Here is a 22,194-nt window from a genome sequence, read left to right as displayed (position 1 = left end):
TCACAAGCTATCATCATTCAACTTCACTCACTGTCATGGTTTCCATCAATGTCATTATCCTCACTAAAACAAAAGGAGGACTTGTGGCACCTTAGAGACTAATTTATTTGAGCGTAAGCTTTCGTGAGCTACAGCTCTCTTCTTCGGATGCATTCTGGATGCATTCATCGGATGCATTCACTGGAGCTTGAAAGGCCTGTGATTGATGTTTCCCCTGAAGTGGAGACCAGCTGGGTTACATCTCTCTAGGGAGCTGCTGAAGGAGACCGGGCCTGCTGCAGATCCTGCCAGCATTCAGAAAGGGCACAGCCTTCCCAGCTGTGAACTCAGTGGCTTTCCTCCCAGAGGACCAGCCTCTCTCATTCACACAGCTGCACCCCCAGCAGCTCCTCTCTTGTGTCTCTAGCTCAGAAGTCACAGCTCCCTTTCAAACTTTGTATTCCTGGTGCCGTCAGTGGGGAAACAATGTCTTACGATGCGCTGCATACTTCATTTCCCATTATTTGCATGCAGACTACGTGCTGAGCATCTTCATCTGGAGTCAGAGACGCATCCGGTGCATGTTAGGTGATTCTGGTCTGATTACGCTGTCATTAGGCATGGATATCGGTAATACGCTTTTTGGATTTGGATTTCCAGCCTTAAATTGCTCAGCGTTTGTTGTCATAATAAGAACGTGGCATGTGTAAAGTAAGGAACAAGAGTCTCTTTAGGGACCTTTGAGGATGCAAATCGCTGTGAGATTTCAAACTGTCAAGCGAGGGGATAGGTGAGGGGTCTGGAAGAGGGGCGAGACAGATGTGGGGGAGGAAGATAAATAGACAGCTAATTAGATTCACAACAATGGCACTGTACACATACTGTAAAAAATAATAGATAGGTCAGGACAAAGGTGTGAGGTCACCTGAGTCAGATTAGATAGATAGTGGGCTGTATAGGGATAGATTGATGGATAGAGAGAGGGGCTGTTTCGGGACAGATAGATAGATATGAGGGGCTTGAAATAAAGCATATGGTACAGAGAAGCAAAGACACAGTGTGGGAAATGGGTTGAAGGGATAGGGATAAAACAAAGAAGAACACTGTATTTTAAAATGAAGTATAACATTAAATACTGTCCCCTCCAACCCACTGAAATGTCCCTCCGTTAAGGCTCTAAATCCAGCTCAGGCTGTGGTCTCATGCTCTATAGTATCAGCCTTGTGTGGTGTACAGAGTGGGCTCTAGTCATTAAAGCTGAGAAGCAGAAGTCAGGACTCCAGGGTTCTGCTCCCAGTTGTGGGAAGGACTGTGATCCGGGTTCGTGCCCTGGTTCCACCACTTCTACTGGGCAAGTCATCTCAGTAGCTGAGTAGCCCCGCTGATGAAATTGGGACAATAATAATTACCTTGGGAGGCTGGGGGAGGCTTTAAAGCTTAGAAGGACCATTTTAAAATCACTCCTTGGTCTGAAAATGTATTTGCTGTTACAAGTAACATAGAAGGTGACTAGAACAGCCAGAGAGGAGAGTGGTCTTTTCCAAAGCAACTGATTCATTTAGGAGCACAAGCCCAGTTGTCAATGGGACACACGCTGTTGATTGCAATGGGAGGTTAGGAGCCTAAATACCTTTACGGATCTAGGCCCTAGAGCTTTCAGGATCCCACCTGCATTTGAGCCAAGGCAGTTTGCTGCTTTCCCCCTGTTTATTGGGGCCTCAGGCCCAGCGATAGGGCAGGGACAGAAGGTACAAATGCCTACTTTCTAGTTGCAGGGATTTTGACCTTTGCTGTAGTAAATCAATCACAGCAGAAGCTTCAGCCCTAAGGGATTTCCAGCCCCGCCCTGGAGAAACCCCCTCTGTTCCTCATCCTCCCTTGAAAAGCAACCCATCAGAGCTACTGCAGGAGGCATACAGCACTCTCCCCCCTTCCCTCAGGAGCCAGAGGAGTTTTGGGTAGGGGAGGAGGGAGAGGAGCAGCCCTTCCTTCCCTGGAGAGGCTGGTAAAGAGCCCTGGAGCTGCCCCCACCCAGGCATGGGACAGGGGAGACGAGGAACCCATTGTGGTGCCCTAGACCTTGAGGAGGGCTCAAGGGCCCCACAGCTGCAGGTGGGGCAGAGCTGGGAATGGAACTGGGAGTATGGTGTAACTGGGACCCAAGTGCCCTCACTTCGGATGGGGGAAAGGGGGCTGGCAGAGCCGTAACTGCCCCAGCACTGTGCATGGGGGGGGGGGGGGGCTGGCAGAGCTGTAACTGCCTCCACCCTATGCAATGGGGGGTTGGGGAGTGTGGGGAAAAAAAACAGAATCATCTTATTAAAACCATCTGATGATTTTTGGGGATCTGAGTCATGATTTTTGAACTTTTAGGGTTGGCAGCAGGGCGGATGCGCCCGCTAAGCCACAGATGGTGGCAGGGTCTCAGGCCAGGGGAAGCCCCTGACTAGAGCTGGACACAGTCCTTCCCTTTCAGGGGGTTCCAATGTCAGAATGTGGTTTGGGTCCGACCTGAAGCCAAGCCCCGAAGTTCTAAAGTCTCCGGGGGGACAGAGCCCCAGCTGCAGGGCAGGGCACTGCGCCCGGCTAGCACCCAGCCAGCTGCCTGGCGGGCTGTCCAGGAGCCGGGCGGGGAAACCCGCCTGATTTCTGCGGGAGTTTGGGCGAAATGGAGCCAGTCCCACGACTTCGCCAAATCAGCAAATTCCAACCAAACATTTTCCTCCTGGAATTTCCCCCGCCAGCTCTCGTAGTGAGCCCGGACGCGTGCGGGTTGTGCCGAGACGGGGGGAGGGCACGGCCCATGTAGGGGACACTGACCCCGGCTGGGCACAAGCTGCTCCCCACGCCCGAGCCCCGCGCCCAGAGCCAGCCAGCCCTGTGCTGCGGCCGGGTCCCACGCAACCCCCCAGCGGGGTGCAACTCCGAGCTGCCAGGGCGGCCGCGGCGGCGCCCGGCGCAGGCGGGGGGTGCGGGCTGCTGCGGGCTCCGCGGACCGCGGGCAGGAGCGCGCCGCGCGGGGCTCCATGTCGGCGGGCGGAGCGCCCCCAGCCCGCCCCGGCTGCCGGGATCCCTGCGCCTTTAGCCCCCGCCCCGCCAGTGCGCAGAACCGGGAGGAAATTCCCCGGCCGCCCGCTCGCTCGCCCGCCCGCCCCTGACGCGGCACGGGGAGCAGGCGCGGGGCCCCGCGGTCTGCCTTTGTCCTGGCAGCTGCGCGGGGAGGGGCGGGGAGCCAGACTCGACCCGACCGCCCAGCGAGCCGGGCGCGGCTCGTTCCCTGCTCGCGGCTGCCGGCGCCGCTCTGCCGCCGCTTCCGGAGCTGGAGCCGCGGGACAGGGCGGGCCCGAGCCCCCCCGGCAGCGTCCCCAGCTCGGGCCGGCCCCGCGGCAGCTCGCCGAGGGGGTGTGGACGCGCAGTGCCGGCGGCCGGCCGGCTCCGCGGAGGCAGGGGCACAAAGGCTGGGCGTGTGCGCGCCGCGCAGGGAGGCGCCTCGCCCTGAGCCGGGGCCAGGCTGCCCGGGCGGCGGGCGGCTGAACCCGCCGGGGGAGGCGCGGGGAGCCAGGGGCGGGGGCAGAGCCGCTTTCGGGCCCCGCGGGCCATCCCCGCTGGGGGAGGCGGCGCCGCCCGCCATGGCCTGCAGCCTGAAAGACGAGCTGCTCTGCTCCATCTGCCTGAGCATCTACCAGGACCCGGTGAGCTTCGGCTGCGAGCACTACTTCTGCCGGAAATGCATCACGGAGCACTGGGTCCGGCAGGAGCACCAGGGCGCCCGCGACTGCCCCGAGTGCCGCCGCACCTTCGCCGAGCCCGCGCTGGCGCCGAGCCTCAAGCTCGCCAACATCGTGGAGCGCTACGCGGCCTTCCCGCTGGACGCCATCCTGAGCGCGCGGCGCCGCTCCGCGCCCTGCAAGGACCACGAGAAGGTGAAACTCTTCTGCCTGACGGACCGCGCCGTGGTCTGCTTCTTCTGCGACGAGCCCGCCGTGCACGAGCAGCACCAGGTCACCAACGTGGACGACGCCTTCGAGGAGCTGCAGGTGGGCGCCCCGGGCTGCAGGCGGGCTGGGCCCTGCCCCCGGCCGAGCCTCCCGGGGAGGTGCCCGGTGCCGGGGAGCCCCGCTGCCTGGCAGGGCCGAGCCCCGCGCTCGCTGCCTCAGTCGGGAATAAAAACAACGAGGAGTCCGGTGGCGCCTCAAAGGCGAACAGATTGATCTGGGCAGAAGCTGTCGTGGGTAAAAACCCCTTTCTTCCCTCCACACATCTGAAGAAGTGGGTATAAATCTGTTCGTCTTTAAGGTGCCACCGGACTCCTCGTAGTTTTTGTGGATACAGACGGACACAGCGACCCCCCGATACTCAGTTGTGAATGTAAAAAGCCCTGGCACCTCTTTCATTACGCATTGAGCTCTGCCAAGGAGGTGCCCATGGGCTAAAGCCCTGCGCTCAGCTTGGCTGGCCAGCTGCTGCTCCGCCCAGACCTAGGCTCTCATTCCTCCGGCCGGGCGGTGCCTGCCCCCAGCCCGGCTCTGGGTCGGTCCGGAGCCCTGAACCTGCTTGGCTCAGGCAGTAGCTCTCTCCTGGGGCAGCTGACAAGAGCCCAGAGCCTCTGTCCTGTGCCGGGGGAGGGAGGGAGGGAGCGCTGTGTGGCAGGTCCAGCATTAGCACCTCAGCCCTATGCCGAGCTCCTGGAGAGAGCTTCTGCTGAGGGTACAGATGGTGCCACACGCCCCCCTTCTGTCCCTTCGCCAGAGGCGGCAGCCTCATCTCATCCTCTACCCTCCCCTTGTTTCATTAACCACCGTTCTTGTTTTGGGGGTTTCTGACTGGAGCCAGCCCCCCAGGAGGGCCTGTTCCCCAGGCAGGGCGTGCTGTGCTCCATCTGCTTCACAAGGAGGGGTGGTGAACCCCTCATTTAACAAAAGGAGCAGCCAGCCCTTTTCTGAGCCGTTTAGCAGGGATCATGCCCCCACAACAACCCTCAGTGAACTGCGCCTCCTCTTGACTCCATCCCCCACCCGCAGTTCTCTTCTCACCCCCATCCTGCCTGCTTTGCTGCTCTGTGCATCTGTCTGAGCATGCGCCTCGGCATCTCAGCTCCCCGGTACCGTCCAGTGATTCAAATGGTGCTTGACTTGAGTAACATTGTAAGTGACATGGACTGGCTGTATACTACCTCCCAGGGTCCTGCGGTCCACAGAGCTAGAAATACCCACAAGGAAGATGCCAAAGACCAAATGGTGCAGAAAGACCAATAGACCTGTGGAATGAATCCACTTCCTTCTGCTGGGGAGTAATATGGTGTTCCTTCTATCCTGAGTGCTGCTGAAAGGGATAGCAAGGTAAACAGCTTTCTCTCCAGTCTGCAGTGTGCCATGCTTTGGGGGTGAGCAGCAGAGGTTGAGATTTAAGATAGGGATGATTGAATGCCATGCTTTGCAGGGTCAGGAAGGAACTGTGTCCCTCCTGTGCAGCAGTGCACAATTGGCCTGGGACATCATGGGGCTTTTCTTTCCCCTTCCTCTTGGAGCCTCAGGTGCCAGGATACAGGACATGATGGACCTCCTCTGTGTGACACTTTGCTGCGGAGGTTTATTTGGGTGGATGTGAGTGGTGGGTGTCTACATCTCTCTCTGCTCTCAGTGACAAAGCTTGCTTGCCTCCAGGGCAAGAGATTGAGCTGAGATTCCCAAACTTGAAACATCCATGAGCCTGTCTCCTGCATTTCCAATGGGTCACGTAGCTGGGCACAGCGCAGTGGATGATTTACAGCGCATGCTCTGCCAGTATCGTTGGAGGCATCGTGTTGGGCCGGAAGCTGGAAACCACATATCTGTTTTAATTTTTGGATTAATAATCTAGCAAGAGGGAGGCTGAGGGCCTGGTCTCAGTCTCCTGCTGCTTAGTACCCTTTGGGATTTTTAAAGCAAATTTCCTCTTTCTCTGTGCATTGGACTTTAACCAGGGGAGCTGGGGTTTTTTATGGCTATGAAGTGAAACTGGCTAAGATCTCTGCACTGGGTAGGAGCCAGAAACTGGCCTCAGACCCACCAACTAATTGCTTTCCAGTTGATAACAGCACTTATTGCCTTATTAAGGATACATCTGGCTGGTATCAGGGTGACATGCAGCCTGAGATCTCAGCGATAGGGTACAGTTATTACCCTTCCACTCCAGAGTGGTATCGGAGCTGGCTTTAGGATCTTTGGGTCCCAGAACTATTGGTGGGGAAGGGGATAGGGATGGTGGGGTGTTGTTGAAGATAAAAGGGGTAGCCTGTAAATTGCCAAAAAAATCACAGGGCCTCAGAGTTTGTGTGTGCTTTGGATTGTCCTAGGATGCCTGTGGGTTGGGAGATATATCTAGTTGGGCTATGAGGCAAGGGGTGGTTCAGGAGGGAGACTAGTGTGGGGGGTTCTCCAGTGGGGAATGCTGATTATTTGGGAGGGGCCAAAGTACCCCTAGCATGAAGTTCCTGGGCTCATTCATGATTCAAAATTGTTCCCAAATTCCTCCTCCGAATTATTCTCTCCCTATGGGTTGTTTGCCCACTGAGTTTGTGAAATCAGGTTCTTTACTGGTTAGCAATAGAAGTCACATAGTATTGTTCCTGCTTGGGTGACTTATGCAGCTAACCAGCAACTGCCATGGATTTTGAAATAATTTCAGAGATCAAATTTGAAAATTCCCTTAGTGCTGGTTCTGCTTTGCACTGAGGGACCCCAGACTGAAAAGTCTCTTAGGAACACAGGCATTGCCCGGCCAGATCAGAACAGGGACCTGTCTAGCCTGGTATCCTGATTCTGACATGGCCAGTACCGGTTGTTTCAGAGGAAGGTGCAAAGAGCCTTCAGTTATGGAATAACCTGCCCACAAGGGATGTTTTTACCTAACCCCTGTTACTCAATGGTTGGCTGATGCATGGAGCAGGAGGATTTATAGCCCTCATCCATATAAACCTCTCATTCTTTTTGTTTAGGTCTCCTAATAAGTTCTTGAACTATGTGATATCTTGTGGTTCCAGAGGTCAATACTGCGCTGTGTAGAGAAATATTTGTTAGGATCCGTTTTAGGTTTTTCTGGCTTTCAACTTTATGAGCTGCCTCCCTGTTCTTAGGAAGGGTGACTGGAGCTCCTCTTTCCAGGGAATTGAATGCGAGAGGATCACAAGGTGTTCACGCTGGCGTTGGTGTATGCTGCTTTGCTCGGCGCACTCTGCTCAGCCTGTGACAGGCAAATCGGCCTGATTTCAGAAGATATGTATTTTGCAAACATAAGTAGCTTCTGTCACTCAGTGAATCTCTAATGGGCTGGTTATCATGGGAACAACTCCATGACTGGTGACTATGACCTTTCCTCAGGCTCTATCTTGCTGCATTTGAAAGCTGTTGGTATTTAGTAGCAGGACTGGGGTTAGGGCTTTTGGCTGGGAAGGCGGGTGCTCTGGGAGACTATGGGAATCTGAGGCCTGGTCTACGCTACGAGTTTAGATTGAATTTAGCAGTGTTAGATCGATTTAACCCTGCACTTGTCCACACAACGAAGCCATTTTTGTCGACTTAATGGGTTCTTAAAATCGATTTCTGTACTCCTCCCCGACGAGGGGATTAGCGCTGAAATCGACATCGCCGGGTTGAATTTGGGTTAGTGCGGACGCAATTCGACGGTACCGAATGGGAGGTACTCGTTCTGATCGCTGTATGGGGAGACGAATCCGTTCTATCAGAACTCCATTCCAAAAGACGAAATGCCAAAATATTTGAAAAAATCTCCAAGGGCACGAAGGACAGAGGCTATAACAGGGACCCACAGCAGTGCCATGTAAAAATTAAGGAGCTCAGGAAAGCCTACCAAAAAAACAGAGAGGCAAATGCCCACTTAGGGTCAGAGCCCCAAACATGCCGCTTATATGATGAGCTGCATGCAATTCTAGGAGGTACCCCTACCACTGCCCCACCCCTGTACGTGGACTCCTGCAAGGGGGGAGTCTCACACAACAGGGATGAGGATTTTGGGGATGAGGAAGATGATAGCGCACACCAGGCCAGCGGAGAAACCGTTCTCCCTGACAGCCAGGGACTGTTTATCACCCTGGAGCCAATACCCTCCCAACCCGGGCTCCCGGACCTTGAAGGCGGAGAAGGCACCTCTGGTGAGTGTACCTTTGTAAATATAATACACAGTTTAAAAGCAAGCGTGTTTAATGATTAATTTGCCCTGAAGACTTGGGATGCATTCGTGGCCAGTACAGCTACTGGAAAAGTCTGTTAATGTGTCCGGGGATGGGGCAGAAATCCTCCAGGGACATCTTAATGAAGCTGTCTTGGAGTACTCCCAAAGCGTTTGCAAAAGGTTTCTGGGGAGGGCAGCCTTATTGTGTCCATGGTAGGACACTTTACCACGGCAGGCCAGTAGCACATAGTCTGGAATCCATTGCATAAGAAAGCATGGCAGCGTGTGGTCCCGGTGTTTGCTGGCATTCAGAGACTTCACTTCTCTGTGTTATCCTCAGGAGAGTGATATCATTCATGGTCACCTGGTTGAAATAGTGGAATTTTATTAAGGGGACATCAGAGGTGGCCATTCCTGCTAGGCTGTTTGCCTGTGTCTGAAAAGAAACCATCCCCGCTGTTAGCCACGCGGTCGGGGGAGGGGTGAAGCAATCATCCCAGATAATTGGGGGGGTGTATGTAGGGGGGGGGTTAGTTGGGTTTGTGCTGCACGTTAACCCGAAAACATCAGCCCCTCCTTTTAAATGGCCAATGTGTCTTTTTCAATTTTAACCTCCCTTTTTTTCCTCCTGCAACTGCAAATATTTCAACACTGCGACTAGCATCTCCGTCCCAGAGGCTAGTGCAGATAAGAAGGTGAAAAAAACGCACTCGCAATGAAATGTTCTCTGAGCTCATGCAGTCCACCCAAACTGAAAGAGCCCAGCAGAATGCGTGGAGGCAGACAATGGCAGAGTCCAGGAAAGCACAAAATGAACGTGAGGACAGATGGCTGGAGCAACAGGCGACGTGGCAGCAGCGTGATAACAGAGGCAGGATGCAATGCTGAGGCTACTGGAGGATCAAACTGAAATGCTCCGGCATATGGTTTAGCTGCAGGAAAGGCAGCAGGAGCACAGACTGCCACTGCAACCCCTGTGTAACCAACCGCCACTGCAACCCCTGTGTAACCAACTGCCCTCCTCCCCAAGTTCCCTAGCCTCCTCACCCAGACACCCAAGAACGCGGTGGGTTGGGGGGGCCCTCCGGGCACCCAACTACTCCACCCCAGAGGACTGCCCAAGCAACAGAAGGCTGGCATTCAATAAGTTTTGAAGTGCAGTGTGGCCTTGTCCTTCCCTCCTCCCCTCATCCACCACCCCACCCTGTGCTTCCCTCCTTCCCCTTCCCCACCCCCACCCCCACCCCGGGTACATTGGCAGTTATCCCCCTATTTGTGTGACGAATTAATAAAGAATGCATGAATTTGAAACAACAATGACTTTATTGCCTCTGCAAGCGGTGATTGAAGGGGGGAGGGGAGGGGAGGTCGATTGGCTAACAGGGAAGTAGAGTGAACCAAGGGGGCGGGTTTTCATCAAGGAGGAACAAACAGAAATGTCACACTGTAGCCTGGTCAGCCATGAAACTGGTTTTCAAAGCTTCTCTGATGCGCACCGCGCCCTGCTGTCTGGCTGTGTGTAATCAGCGGACACGCAGTTTGCCTCAACTTCCCACCCTGCCATAAATGTCTTCCCCCTTACTCTCACAGATATTGTGGAGCACACAGCAAGCAGTAATAACAATGGGAACATTGGTTTCGCTGAGGTCTGAACGAGTCAGTAAACTGCGCCAGCGCACTTTTAAACATCCAAAGGCACATTCTATCACCATTCTGCACTTGCTCAGCCTACAGTTGAACAGCTCCTGACTACTGTCCAGGCTGCCTGTGTATGGCTTCATGAGCCATGGCATTAAGGGTAGGCTGGGTCCCCAAGGATAACTATAGGCATTTCAACATTCCCAACAGTTATTTTCTGGTCTGGGAATAAAGTCCCTTCCTGCAGCTTTTGGAAACAGACCAGAGTTCCTGAAGATGCGAGCGTCATGAACCTTTCCCGGCCATCCCACATTGATGTTGGTGAAATGTCCCTTGTGATCCACCAGTGCTTGCAGCACCATTGAAAAGTACCCCTTGCGGTTTAAGTACTGGCTGCCTTGGTGGTCCGGTCCCAAGATAGGGATATGCGTTCCGTCTATCACCCCACACCAGTTAGGGAATCCCATTGCAGCAAAGCCATCCACTATGACCTGCACATTTCCCAGAGTCACTACCCTTGATAGCAGCAGCTCAGTGACTGCGTTGGCTACTTGCATCACAGCAACCCCCACAGTAGATTTGCCCACTGCAAATTGATTCTCGACTGACCGGTAGCTGTCTGGAGTTGCAAGCTTCCACAGGGCTATCGCCACTCGCTTGTGAACTGTGAGGGCTGCTCTCATCTTGGTATTCTGGTGCTTCAGGGCAGGGGAAAGCAAGTCACAAAGTTCCATGAAAATGCCCTTATGCATGCGGAAGTTTCACAGCCACTGGGAATCGTCCCAGATCTGCAACACTATGCGGTCCCAGCAGTCTGTGCTTGTTTCCCGGGCCCAGAATCGGCGTTCCAGAGCATGAGTCTGCCCCATTACCGCCAGGATGTCCAAGTTGCCAGGGCTCGTGGTTTGAGAGAAGTCTGTGTCCATGTCCTCATCACTCTCGTCACCGCGCTGCCATCGCCTCCTTGCCTGCTTTTGCAGATACTGTATGATAATGCGCGAGGTGTTTACAATGCTCATAACTGCTGTGGTGATCTGAGCAGGCTCCATGCTTGCCATGGTATGGCATCTGCAGGAGAGCAGGGTTGCAGGGGAAGCGGTGGTTGGATGACCAGTTTTGCAGACTTACTGCACCGTCTGCTGCCAGGACACAACAGCTGAGCGGCCTGCACGCTTGCTGTGGTATGGCGAGACAAGAGCAGCTGAGCAGAGTTGCAGCGGAAGCCGCCCTGCGAGACCACCAGGAGAGCAGAGTGCCAGCGGAAGCGGTGGATGACGCCGGTCATAGAGGACCTGCGAGGTGAATTCATAGCATCAGGAGAGCAGAGTGGATGACGATGATGACGGTGAGCAGTCCTACTGCACCGTCTGCTGAAAGCAGTATGGCGCCCGCACGGAAAAAAGGCGCAAAATGATTGTCTGCCGTTGCTTTCACGGAGGGAGGTGGCGACTGACGACATGTACCGAAAACCACCCGCGACAATGTTTTTGCCCCATCAGGCATTGGGAGCTTAACCAGAATTCCAATGGGCAGCGGAGACTGCGGGAACTGTGGGATAGCTACCCACAGTGCAATGCTCCGAAAGTCGATGCTAGCCTCGGCACTGTGGATGCACTCCGCCGACTTAATGTGTTTAGTGCATTAGTGTGGGAGGACACACAATCAACAGTATAAAATCGCTTTCTAAAAATCGACTTCTATAAATTCGACCTAATTTTGTAGTGTAGACATACCCTGAGATCGATTGGGGGCTGATTGGAGCTGGGAGGGGTTTGCCAGGCTTGCTGATCCTCTCTGAATCTGGTTGCCTTGCTCTCTTCTAGGTCAGGAATCCTGTGCCATCCCAGCACAGGTAGCTGTGCCTGGTTGAGCAGCTTCCTCCACTGCCTATGCTAGGTTGAGCGGTTGCTTTGCATGGCCAGGAACAGCGACCTCTCCTGCTTGGAGAATCCGGATGAGGCTCCGGACATTTCTCCTCTTGCCATAGTGGTGTGTTGGCACTCGTCGCATTAGCTGCGAAATGGCTGGGGGCTTGGCTGCTCAGAACTCGTATCGTATCTTAGGATTTTATCCTGCCACTCATCATGATAGTATCTGGACACCTTCAGTGTAAAATCCTTAGCAATAGTGGAGTCCCTAGTAGAGGTCTCTGGCTCTTTCTCCATTTTCAGGACCCAAACTCTGGCTGGGGTAGGTTTTTCTTTTTTGCTGGTAGGGGCTTGAGGTAGAGGGGATGTCGTGCTGTGCGTTTCATTCTTGTGGTGGAAAGGGCTTCTCAGAAAGGAAACTTTTGCAGCGTTTCCTAGAGATGGTCCGATTCAGGATTCCCCCATTCGGCTGGGGAGATTGCTTTGTCCCCTACTCCTGCGTGCTTTGTCCTGGGCTTAGCGCTCCACATTGTCCCCGAAAAGCACAGCTGTTACAGTACTTCATGGATCAGAATTCAGTCGTTGATGTAGCTGGGGGTTGGGCTATAAATTGCTTTTAAAATTAGGACCAAGGCATTAAATTGGCACTGAAAGCAACTGGGAGCCAGTGGAGGGGCTGTCCCACGGCCTGATGTGCTTCTGGCAGCCTGAGCTGTGGAGAAGAGGTGCAGCTGTGTTCTGTTCCAGCAGGGATCGCTGACTGTCCCGAAGGAATCAGCAGTGTCTGTAGCCCCCCAGTGTGTACTGCTCCTGCTCCACCCACGCTGTCCGCCCAGGGCGAGATGCAGCACCGCCGTTGGCTAGCGACCCCCTTGGTGCGGTAGCTCACATCTAGCATACATGCTGCAAGGCCAGGTAGCAGAGTTAGTCTTCGTTACTTGCATCGCATGGTAATTGTGCATGGCACGTTGTGAACGCAGTCATGCCAGGGCCCTGCCCCAAAGAGCTTGCTGATGCAATATAGACAGTGAAGGGTGGCAACAGTGAGATCAGGGCTCTAGCAGTGGGATCTAATGAGAGACTTAATTGGGGAGAGGGAGGCTGCTAAGGGATCTGTATGGTGTTTGCAGGAGGAAATGGTCATTTCCATCAGAAATTTTCCCCTTGTTTCACCCACGTGGTCCAGGTACAGTCAGGGGAAAGCGTTTAACTCTCCTTGTGCAGCAGAGCGTGCAGCGCCATCACCCAGGGGTGGGAGGATGTTCTCTGCCTGGCCCCAGAAGCAGCTCCTCAGTTGCTCCTCTGATTGCTGTGGACTTGAGCTGAAAGGCCTTGTTCCTCCTCAATAAGGGCCCTTCCTGTGTCTATATAGGACCTTATAACCCGGTGCATCTCAACCCCTGGGACCTGTAGGGTGCAGTGTGTGGAGGGCTGGGAGTGGGGTTGGGCTGCTGGAATAAGGTTGGCTATAGGTCAGGAGGGTCCAACCTAGGGCCGCACTGGTAACTTCCTCGGAGACATGCATGGTGCCACAGACTGCAGCCGCTCTCCCTTGGGAGGGTGGTGTAGTCCCAGAGGCCTCCCAGGGTGCAGTGGGGCTTGGCTGCTTGGGTCAAGGTGGATTGTCGCATGCTGGCACCCACTGAACTTTGGGCCTGACAGCCGCGCTGGCCGTTGCCCATCTGCAGGTGACCTGGGCGATTTAGCCATCTAATGAGATTAGGCAGGTGCTTAGAAGGGCAGGTGGCCTCTATCTCTGCCCAGCTGTCTTCCTGAAGCCCCCTCTTAGGCTGCTGAGCAGAGTTCACCTTGGGGAGCTGCAGCTCCACCCCTCGGTCCCAGGTTTACCCACCCCCTGCAGCACTTGCATCTCATCCATTGCAGTAGGGTGCGAGAGGATAACCCAAAGGGAAATGCGTTTGCAGGCAAAGTGTGATCAGTAGCCCAGGATGGGGAATGCCAGCTGCAGAGCGTGACCCTGCAAGCAGGTTGCCCAGCCTGCCTGGCCGCACCTGGAAGTGGGGAGGAGCCGGAGTGGGTTGGCACTGGCTATTGGAACACAGGAGTGGGGATTAGGGATGGCTTAGCGCCTCTGCTGAGCGCCAGCGGCCAGCTCCCCAGCCTTGCTATTGCGTGATAATCTTCTTGACAATTAGCAGAATCCCGCAGAGGCCAGTGCTAAAGGGAGGTGGCTACCAGCCAGGCCTGTGCTGTTCTACCAATGGGACACGTCAATGGAGGCGTGCTTCCTTTGTTGGGGGGGTCAGTGCACCCGGAATAGCCCCCTGGCCCTTGAGGGAGTCTGTGCTTTAGCCTGGCACAGTGCAGAATTGGCCTAATAGTACCCTCCTGGGGGCTGTCCTGGAGCCCTGTGTGACAGACACCCCAGAGCCGGCGCACAGCAAGGGCTCCCGTGTTAAGGAAAACAAGCAGGGTAGGGCCTCATCTGCCTTGGCTTAGAAACTGAGCCCCCCATTCCTGGCTCTGCTGTGGCTCCTTTGTAGCCGCTCAGCCGCCGTCAGGGGCCCCCAGAGTCGGCTTAACCCGCCTCCAGGGCATAGCCCCAGGCCGGGGGAGGCATTGAGCTGGCATACCTGGCTCTTCGGCAACCCCCATCATGCAGTTGCTCGCAGGGGTCCTGAGTTACAGAGCAGCCCATTGGTGGCTGTGGAAGCTGCTATGAATTAGAGCAAGGCTTGGGGCTGCTCTGACATACACCACAGGCCAGCCCTGCCCTGCAGCCCCCTCTACCTAACCCCCTAGACTGGCGGTAAGCTCCACCCTGGTCCCACCGAAATCCAGGCTGCCATTGCCTGCCGGGGAAGCAGATCCCTACCTAGCACTCTTTAAACCTGGCTTGTCCCTGCAGTGCAGGCCAGCCTTGGAGACCAGCACAGGCACCCAGTGGAGGCCAGGCCTGTGGTTAGCTTGGCTCTGGGCTGCAGGCTGGCTGGGAGCATGAGGCGTGAAAGCACTTTGCCTGGAGAGTTTAATCTCTGTGAAGGGTATCTAAGCCAGAGGCCTAGCAAACTCATTATCTGTGTGAGTGCCTAGCACTGATGGAGTGATAGAGACCAGCCCTCAGGAAATCTTGGGCTTACAGTCTTCAGGCAAATGCAGTGACTCATGATGGGGCCTAGCTGCACTGTGGTGCAGGGTAGGGGAGATGGGAAGGGGCCAGCATCGGCTGGGTGAGGCTCTGGCCTGACTGAATTAACCAGGGTGAGTGGGAATCTTGAAAGCGGCCAGTGAGAAGCGTCCCGCCAGCAGCAGGGGCCTGCCGCTACCTCCACCTCCATAGAGACCCTTGACTCACAGCAGCAGGAGTGATCCCATCCCCTGAAGTGCCCGTCCCCCCGCCACTGATTCCCTGGGTGCTGCTGGTGAGAATGAGCATCCTTCAGCTACGGGGGCTTTCTGCAAGAGCAGTGCTGCTGGCACAGCAAGGATCTCCCTGCTTGCTGGCTCTCAGCTGACATGGTACCTCCAGGGAGACAGGATGATGTGTCATTAGCAGGCGACTGGGGGGTCCTGATTGCCCAGCCCGCAAACCCACTTCTGCTAGGCCGGCGTCAGCCTCCTTCCCTCTGCCCCGGGGGAGGGGCGGTGGGGCTTGCTAATCGGCTGCCTCTCACTGATTGCTTCCCACACTGCCGTGGAGGACGAGCACTCTCTGCACAGCCCTCACTGAGCTGCCAGGAGGATGAGCCGTTGATGGGCCTCGCTCCGCAGGCGGTGTTAACGGGGATGCTGGCGTATGTCGGGGCGCTTGCGGCAGGGAGATGGAGCACGGCGCGGGAACAAAAGGGCTTGTTGCTCCTGTACACCTTGGTGGGAACATGACAGCAGGCGGCGCGAACACGCACGGGGGAGGCGGTGCTAGGAGCCGGTTGCTTGCTCAGCCAGATTCAGCCCCATGGCGAGTGTCCACACTGCTGCCAGCACCAGCTTTGGTCATGGCCACCTGGCCGTGTACAGGTGATGGAAGCTGTCCACGTGGCGCCTGCTGCAGCACGGGCTCCCCGGATCAGGCGGGCAGAGCGATTAGAGAGAGGAGAGGCCTCCCTCGCTGGCCAGGATCCCAGCTCCTGGCTCTTCCATTGCACCCCTCAGTCCCCTGCCTTCTCCAGAAACCAGGCCAAGCATAACACTTCATGCATACCTTGTCTCTTTCACCCTGAATTCCTGTATAAATCCTCCATCGAGGACTTGCCTCATGTACTGCTTAACAGCAACTACTTCTGGGGTGGGGCGCTGCAGCCGTACACAACAGCACTGCCCAGCAGTTCCAGACTTGCAAATGCTGTACGAGGGGACGTCAGGGAGGCAAGTAATAATAATCCTGGGTTATTGGGCCAGCTATTGCTGGGCAGGAAGTTCCGTAGGATCTGTTCTGAGGACAGATACTCAGGGCCTCAGTTTTATGTCCCATCCTAAAGCCTGCATCTCCCCACCTGCCATTGCATTGGCTCACTATCAAGCCAGAGGAAGAGTGATAGCTACTGAATGCAGCACCTCGGGTTGTTCTGGAGGTCTCCCACCCGAGCACCGATGAAGGCTGTGACCTTATCTGGCTTACGAAGCTAGTGCACAGGCTGAGGCAGCAAGGGTACAAGCCATCTACGCTGCTTTTCCTTCTGGCTGAAGTCACCTTCTCTGGTCACTACGTGAACATGGCCTCCTGCCTCTGTCTGCAATTCCCTCTTGGCTCCCTTCGTTTTTAGGGGCTGTTCCAGGACTGGCAAATCTCTTGCCAGAATAAAGAAGGGTCTTCTTTGCTATGTACCAGGGCAGGGGTGCCCAGGAATGGCTCTGAGCCTGTCGCAGTATCTCTGGCTAGTCCCGGGCAGAGATGGGGTGGTCCTATGGGGAGGCAAAGAGCTTTTGTCTCTTCCTCGAACACAAGTCCTGCAGAATTGCACTGAGCCTGTTGCTAAGTAATAGCTGTACAAGTATAATACTGCTTCAAGGGCAGCGTTATAGTAATTGCACTTTTCACTCGAGCTTTCAGAGGAGTCAGGATCATTATCTTCATTGTGCAGATGGAGAGACGGTGGTACACAGCAGCAAAGTGACTTGCCCAAGGTCATCCAGCAGGCCAGTGGCAGAGCTGGGAGTAGAACCCAGCTCTCATGGGTGCCAGGTCAGTGCCCTGGCCATTAGGCCTCACTGCTTCTAAATAGTTCTGTTGCATTATAGCTGTATTGTTTAAATTATTAACTTTCACCATCTCCCCCTTTCTCTGCTAGTTTAGTTCCCTCCTTCTGCTGCACATCTTGGTTTGAAGGCTTCCTCCCTTCCCTTCACTGCACCCTCCCTCTCTGATCTCTCTTTACGTGATGACAATGCTTCCCTCGTCTCCTCTCTTGTTTTCACAAACCCTGGCTGTGCACATGCAGGTGCTACAGTCCTTGGCAGGGACCAATCGGTGACCTCAAGCCCCTGTTCCTGGAGCTAACCAGCCACTCGGTCCGCTGCTGTCAGTCAGAGAGGGCAGCCCTAGCGGGAGACATGCTCTAACAGCTAAGCCAGGCTGGTGCGTTATTGCCCAAGCAGATGATGCGGCGTGCAGAGCCCTGCGGCGACCGAGGTGCCTGCACGTAGGGCCATGGTATGATACGTTATAGTTTCCTTTCAGCTTTTCTCCCGAGACCCCCGAATCCACAAGGTTGAGCATGTGGAAACCCTGTTCCTGGCTCTGGCGTTTGTCTCCCTGCTCTCACTGCCACACCTCTCAGTATCACAACAGTGCTATGCCAGAGAGTGTTAGCTGCAGGGATTAAGGCAGGATGGTGCTTGCGATGAAGGCGTAGAGATGCCTGCAGCCTCAAACCCTCACTGTGTTCGCTTGAGCCCAAGTCCCATCCTCAGCTCTCCTGGCACCTGTTCCGGCATGCAAACCACTCAGCAGCAGGTCCGTTCGCAGCCTGACACGGGAAATTCCCAACGCACGCTGGCTGCCCTCTGGGGCCGTGAGCTTCTTTTCCCTGCCAGCTTGGGACTCCAGAATCCTGCCTTGCTGAGCCAGACATGCTAGCCTGATGCAACACAGACCCAGGTCTGGTCCACGCCCCCAAAGCTGCAGACTTCAACTAAAAATTGCTCAGCAGGTAATATCAGCATGTCATAAAATCATAGAATATCAGGGTTGGAAGGGACCTCAGGAGGCCATCTAGTCCAACCCCCTGCTCAAAGCAGGACCAATCCCCAACTAAATCATCCCAGCCAGGGCTTTGTCAAGCCTGACCTTAAAAATATTTAAGGAAGGAGATTCCACCACCTACCGAGGTAACGCATTCCAGTGTTTCACCACCCTCGTAGTGAAAAAGTTTTTCCTAATATCCAACCTAAACCTCCCCCACTGCAACTTGAGACCATTACTCCTTGTTCTGTCATCAGCTACCACTGAGAACAGTCTAGATCCATCCTCTTTGGAACCCCCTTTCAGGTAGTTGAAAGCAGCTATCAAATCCCCCCTCATTCTTCTCTTCCGCAGACTAAACAATCCCAGTTCCCTCAGCCTCTCCTCATAACTCATGTGTTCCAGTCCCCTAATCATTTTTGTTGCCCTCTGCTGGACTCTTTCCAATTTTTCCACATCCTTCTTGTTGTGTGCGGCCCAAAACTGGACACACTACTCCAGATGAGGCCTCACCAATGTCGAATAGAGGGGAACGATCACGTCCGTCGATCTGCTGGCAATGCCCCTACATATACAGCCCAAAATGCCATTGGCCTTCTTGGCAACAAGGGCACACTGTTGACTTATATCCAGCTTCTCGTCCACTGTAACCCCTAGGTCCTTTTCTGCAGAACTGCTGCCTAGCCATTCGGTCCCTAGTCTGTAGCGGTGCATGGGATTCTTCCGTCCTAAGTGCGGGATTCTTCCGTCCTAAGTGCAGGACTCTGCACTTTTCCTTGTTGAACCTCATCAGATTTCTTTTGGCTCAATCCTCTAATTTGTCTAGATCCCTCTGTATCTTATCCCTACCCTCCAGCATATCTACCTCTCCTCCCAGTTTAGTGTCATCTGCAAACTTGCTGAGGGTGCAATCCACACCATCCTCCAGATCATTCATGAAGATATTGAACAAAACCGGCCCCAGGACCGACCCTTGGGACACTCCACTTGATACTGGCTGCCAACTAGACACGGAGCCGTTGATCACTACCCGTTGAGCCCAACAATCTAGCCAGCTTTCTATCCACCTTATCGTCCATTCATCCAGCCCATACTTCTTTAACTTGCTGGCAAGAATACTGTGGGAGACCGTGTCAAAAGCTCTGCTAAAGTCAAGGAACAACACGTCTACTGCTTTCCCCTCATCCACAGAGCCAGTTATCTCGTCATAGAAGGCAATTAGATTAGTCAGGCATGACTTGCCCTTGGTGAATCCATGCTGACTGTTCCTGATCACTTTCCTCTCCTCTAAGTGCTTCAGAATTGATTCCTTGAGGACCTGCTCCATGATTTTTCCAGGGACTGAGGTGAGGCTGACTGGCCTGTAGTTCCCAGGATCCTCCTTCTTCCCTTTTTTAAAGATGGGCACTACATTAGCCTTTTTCCAGTCGTCTGGGACTTCCCCGGATCGCCATGAGTTTTCAAAGATAATGGCCAATGGCTCTGCAATCACATCCGCCAACTCCTTTAGCACTCTCGGATGCAGCGCATCTGGCCCCATGGACTTGTGCTCATCCAGCTTTTCTAAATAGTCCCGAACCACTTCTTTCTCCACAGAGGGATGGTCACCTCCTCCCCATGCTCTCCTGGACTCCTTTCCCCGTCCTGTTAATCTCCCAGGGGATCCTGCCCATCAGTTCCCTGAGGTTGTCAAAGTCTGTTTTTCTGAAGTCCAGGGTCCGTATTCTGCTGCTCTCCTTTCTTCCCTGTGTCAGGATCCTGAACTCGACCTTCTCATGGTCACTGCCTCCCAGGTTCCCACCCACTTTTGCTTCCCCTACTCATTCTTCCCGGTTTGTGATTAGCAGGTCAAGAAGAGCTCCGCCCCTAGTTGGTTCCTCCAGCACTTTCACCAGGAAAGTGTCCCCTACGCTTTCCAAAAACTTCCTAGATTGTCTGTGCACTGCTCTATTGCTCTCCCAACAGATATCAATGTGATTGAAGTCTCCCATGAGAACCAGGGCCTGCAATCTAGTAACTTCCATTAGTACCCGGAAGAAAGCCTCGTCCACCTCATCCCCCTGGTCTGGTGGTCTCTAGCAGACTTTCACCACGACATCACCCTTGTTGCTCATGGTTCTAAACTTAATCCAGAGACACTCAGGTTTTTCTGCAGTTTCATACTTGAGCTCTTAGCAGTCATACTGCTCTCTTACATACAGTGCAACTCCCCCACCTTTTCTGCCCTGCCTGTCCTTCCTGAACAGTTTATATCCATCCATGACAGTACTCCAGTCATGTGAGTTATCCCACGAAGTCTCTGTTATTCCAATCACATCATAATTCCTTGACTGTGCCAGGACTTCCAGTTCTCCCTGCTTGTTTCCCAGGCTTCTTGCATTTGTGTATAGGCACTTGAGATAACTTGCTGTTTGTCCTGCTTTCTTAGTATGAGGCAGGAGCCCTCTGCTTTCGCGTTCTCCTGCTCGTGCTTCCTCCCGGTATCCCACGTCCCCACTTACCTCAGGGCTTTGGTCTTCTTCCCCTGGTGAACCTAGTTTAAAGCCCTCCTCACTAGGTTAGCCAACCTGCTTGCGAAAATGCTCTTCCCTCTCTTCATTAGGTGGAGCCCATCTCTGCCTAGCACTCCTCCTTCGTGGAACACCATCCCATGGTCAAAGAATCCAAAGCCTTCTCTCTGACACCACCTGCATAGCCATTCGTTGACTTCCACAATTCGACGGTCTCTATCCGGGCCTTTTCCTTCTACGGGGAGGATGGATGAGAACACCACTTGTGCCTCAAACTCCTTTATCCTTCTTCCCAGAGCCATGTAGTCTGCAGTGATCCACTCAGGGTCATTCTTGGCAGTATCATTGGTGCCCACATGGAGAAGCAGGAAGGGGTAGCGATCCGAGGGCTTGATGAGTCTCGGCAGTCTCTCCGTCACATCGTGAATCCTAGCTCCTGGCAAGCAGCAGACTTCTCGGTTTTCCCGGTCAGGGCGGCAGATAGATGACAGGCTTGACAAAGCCCTGGCTGGGATGATTTAGTTGGGGATTGGTCCTGCTTTGAGCAGGGGGTTGGACTAGATGACCTCCTGAGGTCCCTTCCAACCCTGATATTCTACGATTCTATGACTCAGTCCCCCTGAGGAGAGAGTCCCCGACCACCACCACCCGCCTCCTCCTCTTGGGAGCAGTGGTCGTGGAACCCCCATCCCTGGGACAGTGCATCTCATGCCTTCCAATTGGCGGAGTCTTCTTCTGTTCCCTTCCCTCAGATGTATCATCTAGTCCACTCTCCGCATTAGTTCCTGTGGAGAGAACACGAAAACAGTTGCTTACCTGTATCTGCACTGCTGGTACATGGACGCTCCCCTTTCTTCTTCTGGAGGTCACATGCTGCCAAATTTCTTCCCCATCCTCCTGTCCCCGCTGCGCAGCCTGCTCTGAATCTTCAGAACGTTGTGTCTGTAGGAGCATATCCTGACGTCTGTCCAGGAAATCTTCAGTTTCTCTTATGCAACGCAGGGTCGATACCTGTTGCTCCAGACCTTGAACCTTCTCTTCCAATATGGAGACCAGCTTGCACTTTGTACAGACAAAGTCGCTTCTGTCCTGTGGAAGAAAGACAAACATGGCACATCCAGTGCAGGTCACAACAGCTAAATGCTCCCCGTCCATGTTACCTTCCTTCTACGAGCTTCTTCAGGAGTTGTAGTAACTACTCAGAGAAGCCGGCAAGATGTAAGGCTCAGTGGGCTCTCCCCGGACGAACTCCCAGGCAAACTCCCTCTGTTAGCTGCTCTGCTTGTCGCTGGTTCGCAGCTGACTGGCTTTTTATAACAGTCAGGCCCTCTCAAGGCTCACCTGGAACAAAGCACTCCCAATTCACACTTTTCAAACAACCAATCAAGCACACAGTCAAACTGTCCCCACAACAGACACTCACATACTCACCAACACAGCCTCCCTAATGCAGCCCTTAGCGTACCTCCTCTCAGGCAGATCCCAGGCAAACTCCCTCTGTTAGCCTCTCTGCTGTTCGCCACTCAGCTGGTTCGCATGTCAGGAGACAGTCCCAAGGGGGTCTCTTTGACCGAACCCGTCACACCCCTTTCCTGTGGGAGTTTTGCTAATGGCCCAGCTGCCCTTTAGCTAATGTATGGGGATGGGATTGGCTGCTGTCCTGGAGCCCCAAAGTGTCGTCTGACCTGGCCATGGAAAGTGTGTCATTGGCTGGAACTGACTGTGCAGAACAGGGGTCCCTTCAGGACAGCTGAGAGGTTAAGGCCAGGTCGATGTATACCTCTGCTTTAACCCAGGTGATACTGCCCCACATCTCAGGGGAGCAGGGAGGCTAAATGCATCGATGCTTGGCAAGCACTTTGAGCTCCCCAGAGGAAGGGCATTGGGA

At 54.3% G+C, this 22,194-nt stretch overlaps 1 protein-coding gene across 2 annotated transcripts in view; it reads left to right on the top strand.

Annotated features, from left to right (window-relative positions):
• Nucleotides 1-3,561: 3,561 nt before the first annotated feature.
• TRIM62 (tripartite motif containing 62) overlaps nt 3,562-22,194 on the top strand; it is a 43,718-nt gene continuing 25,085 nt past the window's right edge. Inside the window, exon 1 of one of the 2 annotated variants that reach the window (XM_074975425.1) lies at nt 3,562-4,016. In XM_074975425.1, the coding sequence (XP_074831526.1) occupies nt 3,609-4,016 (408 nt within the window). In that variant the 5' untranslated portion in view covers nt 3,562-3,608. The remainder of the gene's footprint in view (nt 4,017-22,194) is intronic. The other variant, XM_074975424.1, reaches the window with a different exon arrangement.

The sequence above is a fragment of the Natator depressus genome, chromosome 18 (assembly GCF_965152275.1).
Source record: "Natator depressus isolate rNatDep1 chromosome 18, rNatDep2.hap1, whole genome shotgun sequence".
NCBI lineage: Eukaryota > Metazoa > Chordata > Testudines > Cheloniidae > Natator > Natator depressus.
The sequence above is the reverse complement of the archived record's forward strand: the minus strand, read 5'-3'. Positions and strand labels throughout refer to the sequence as shown.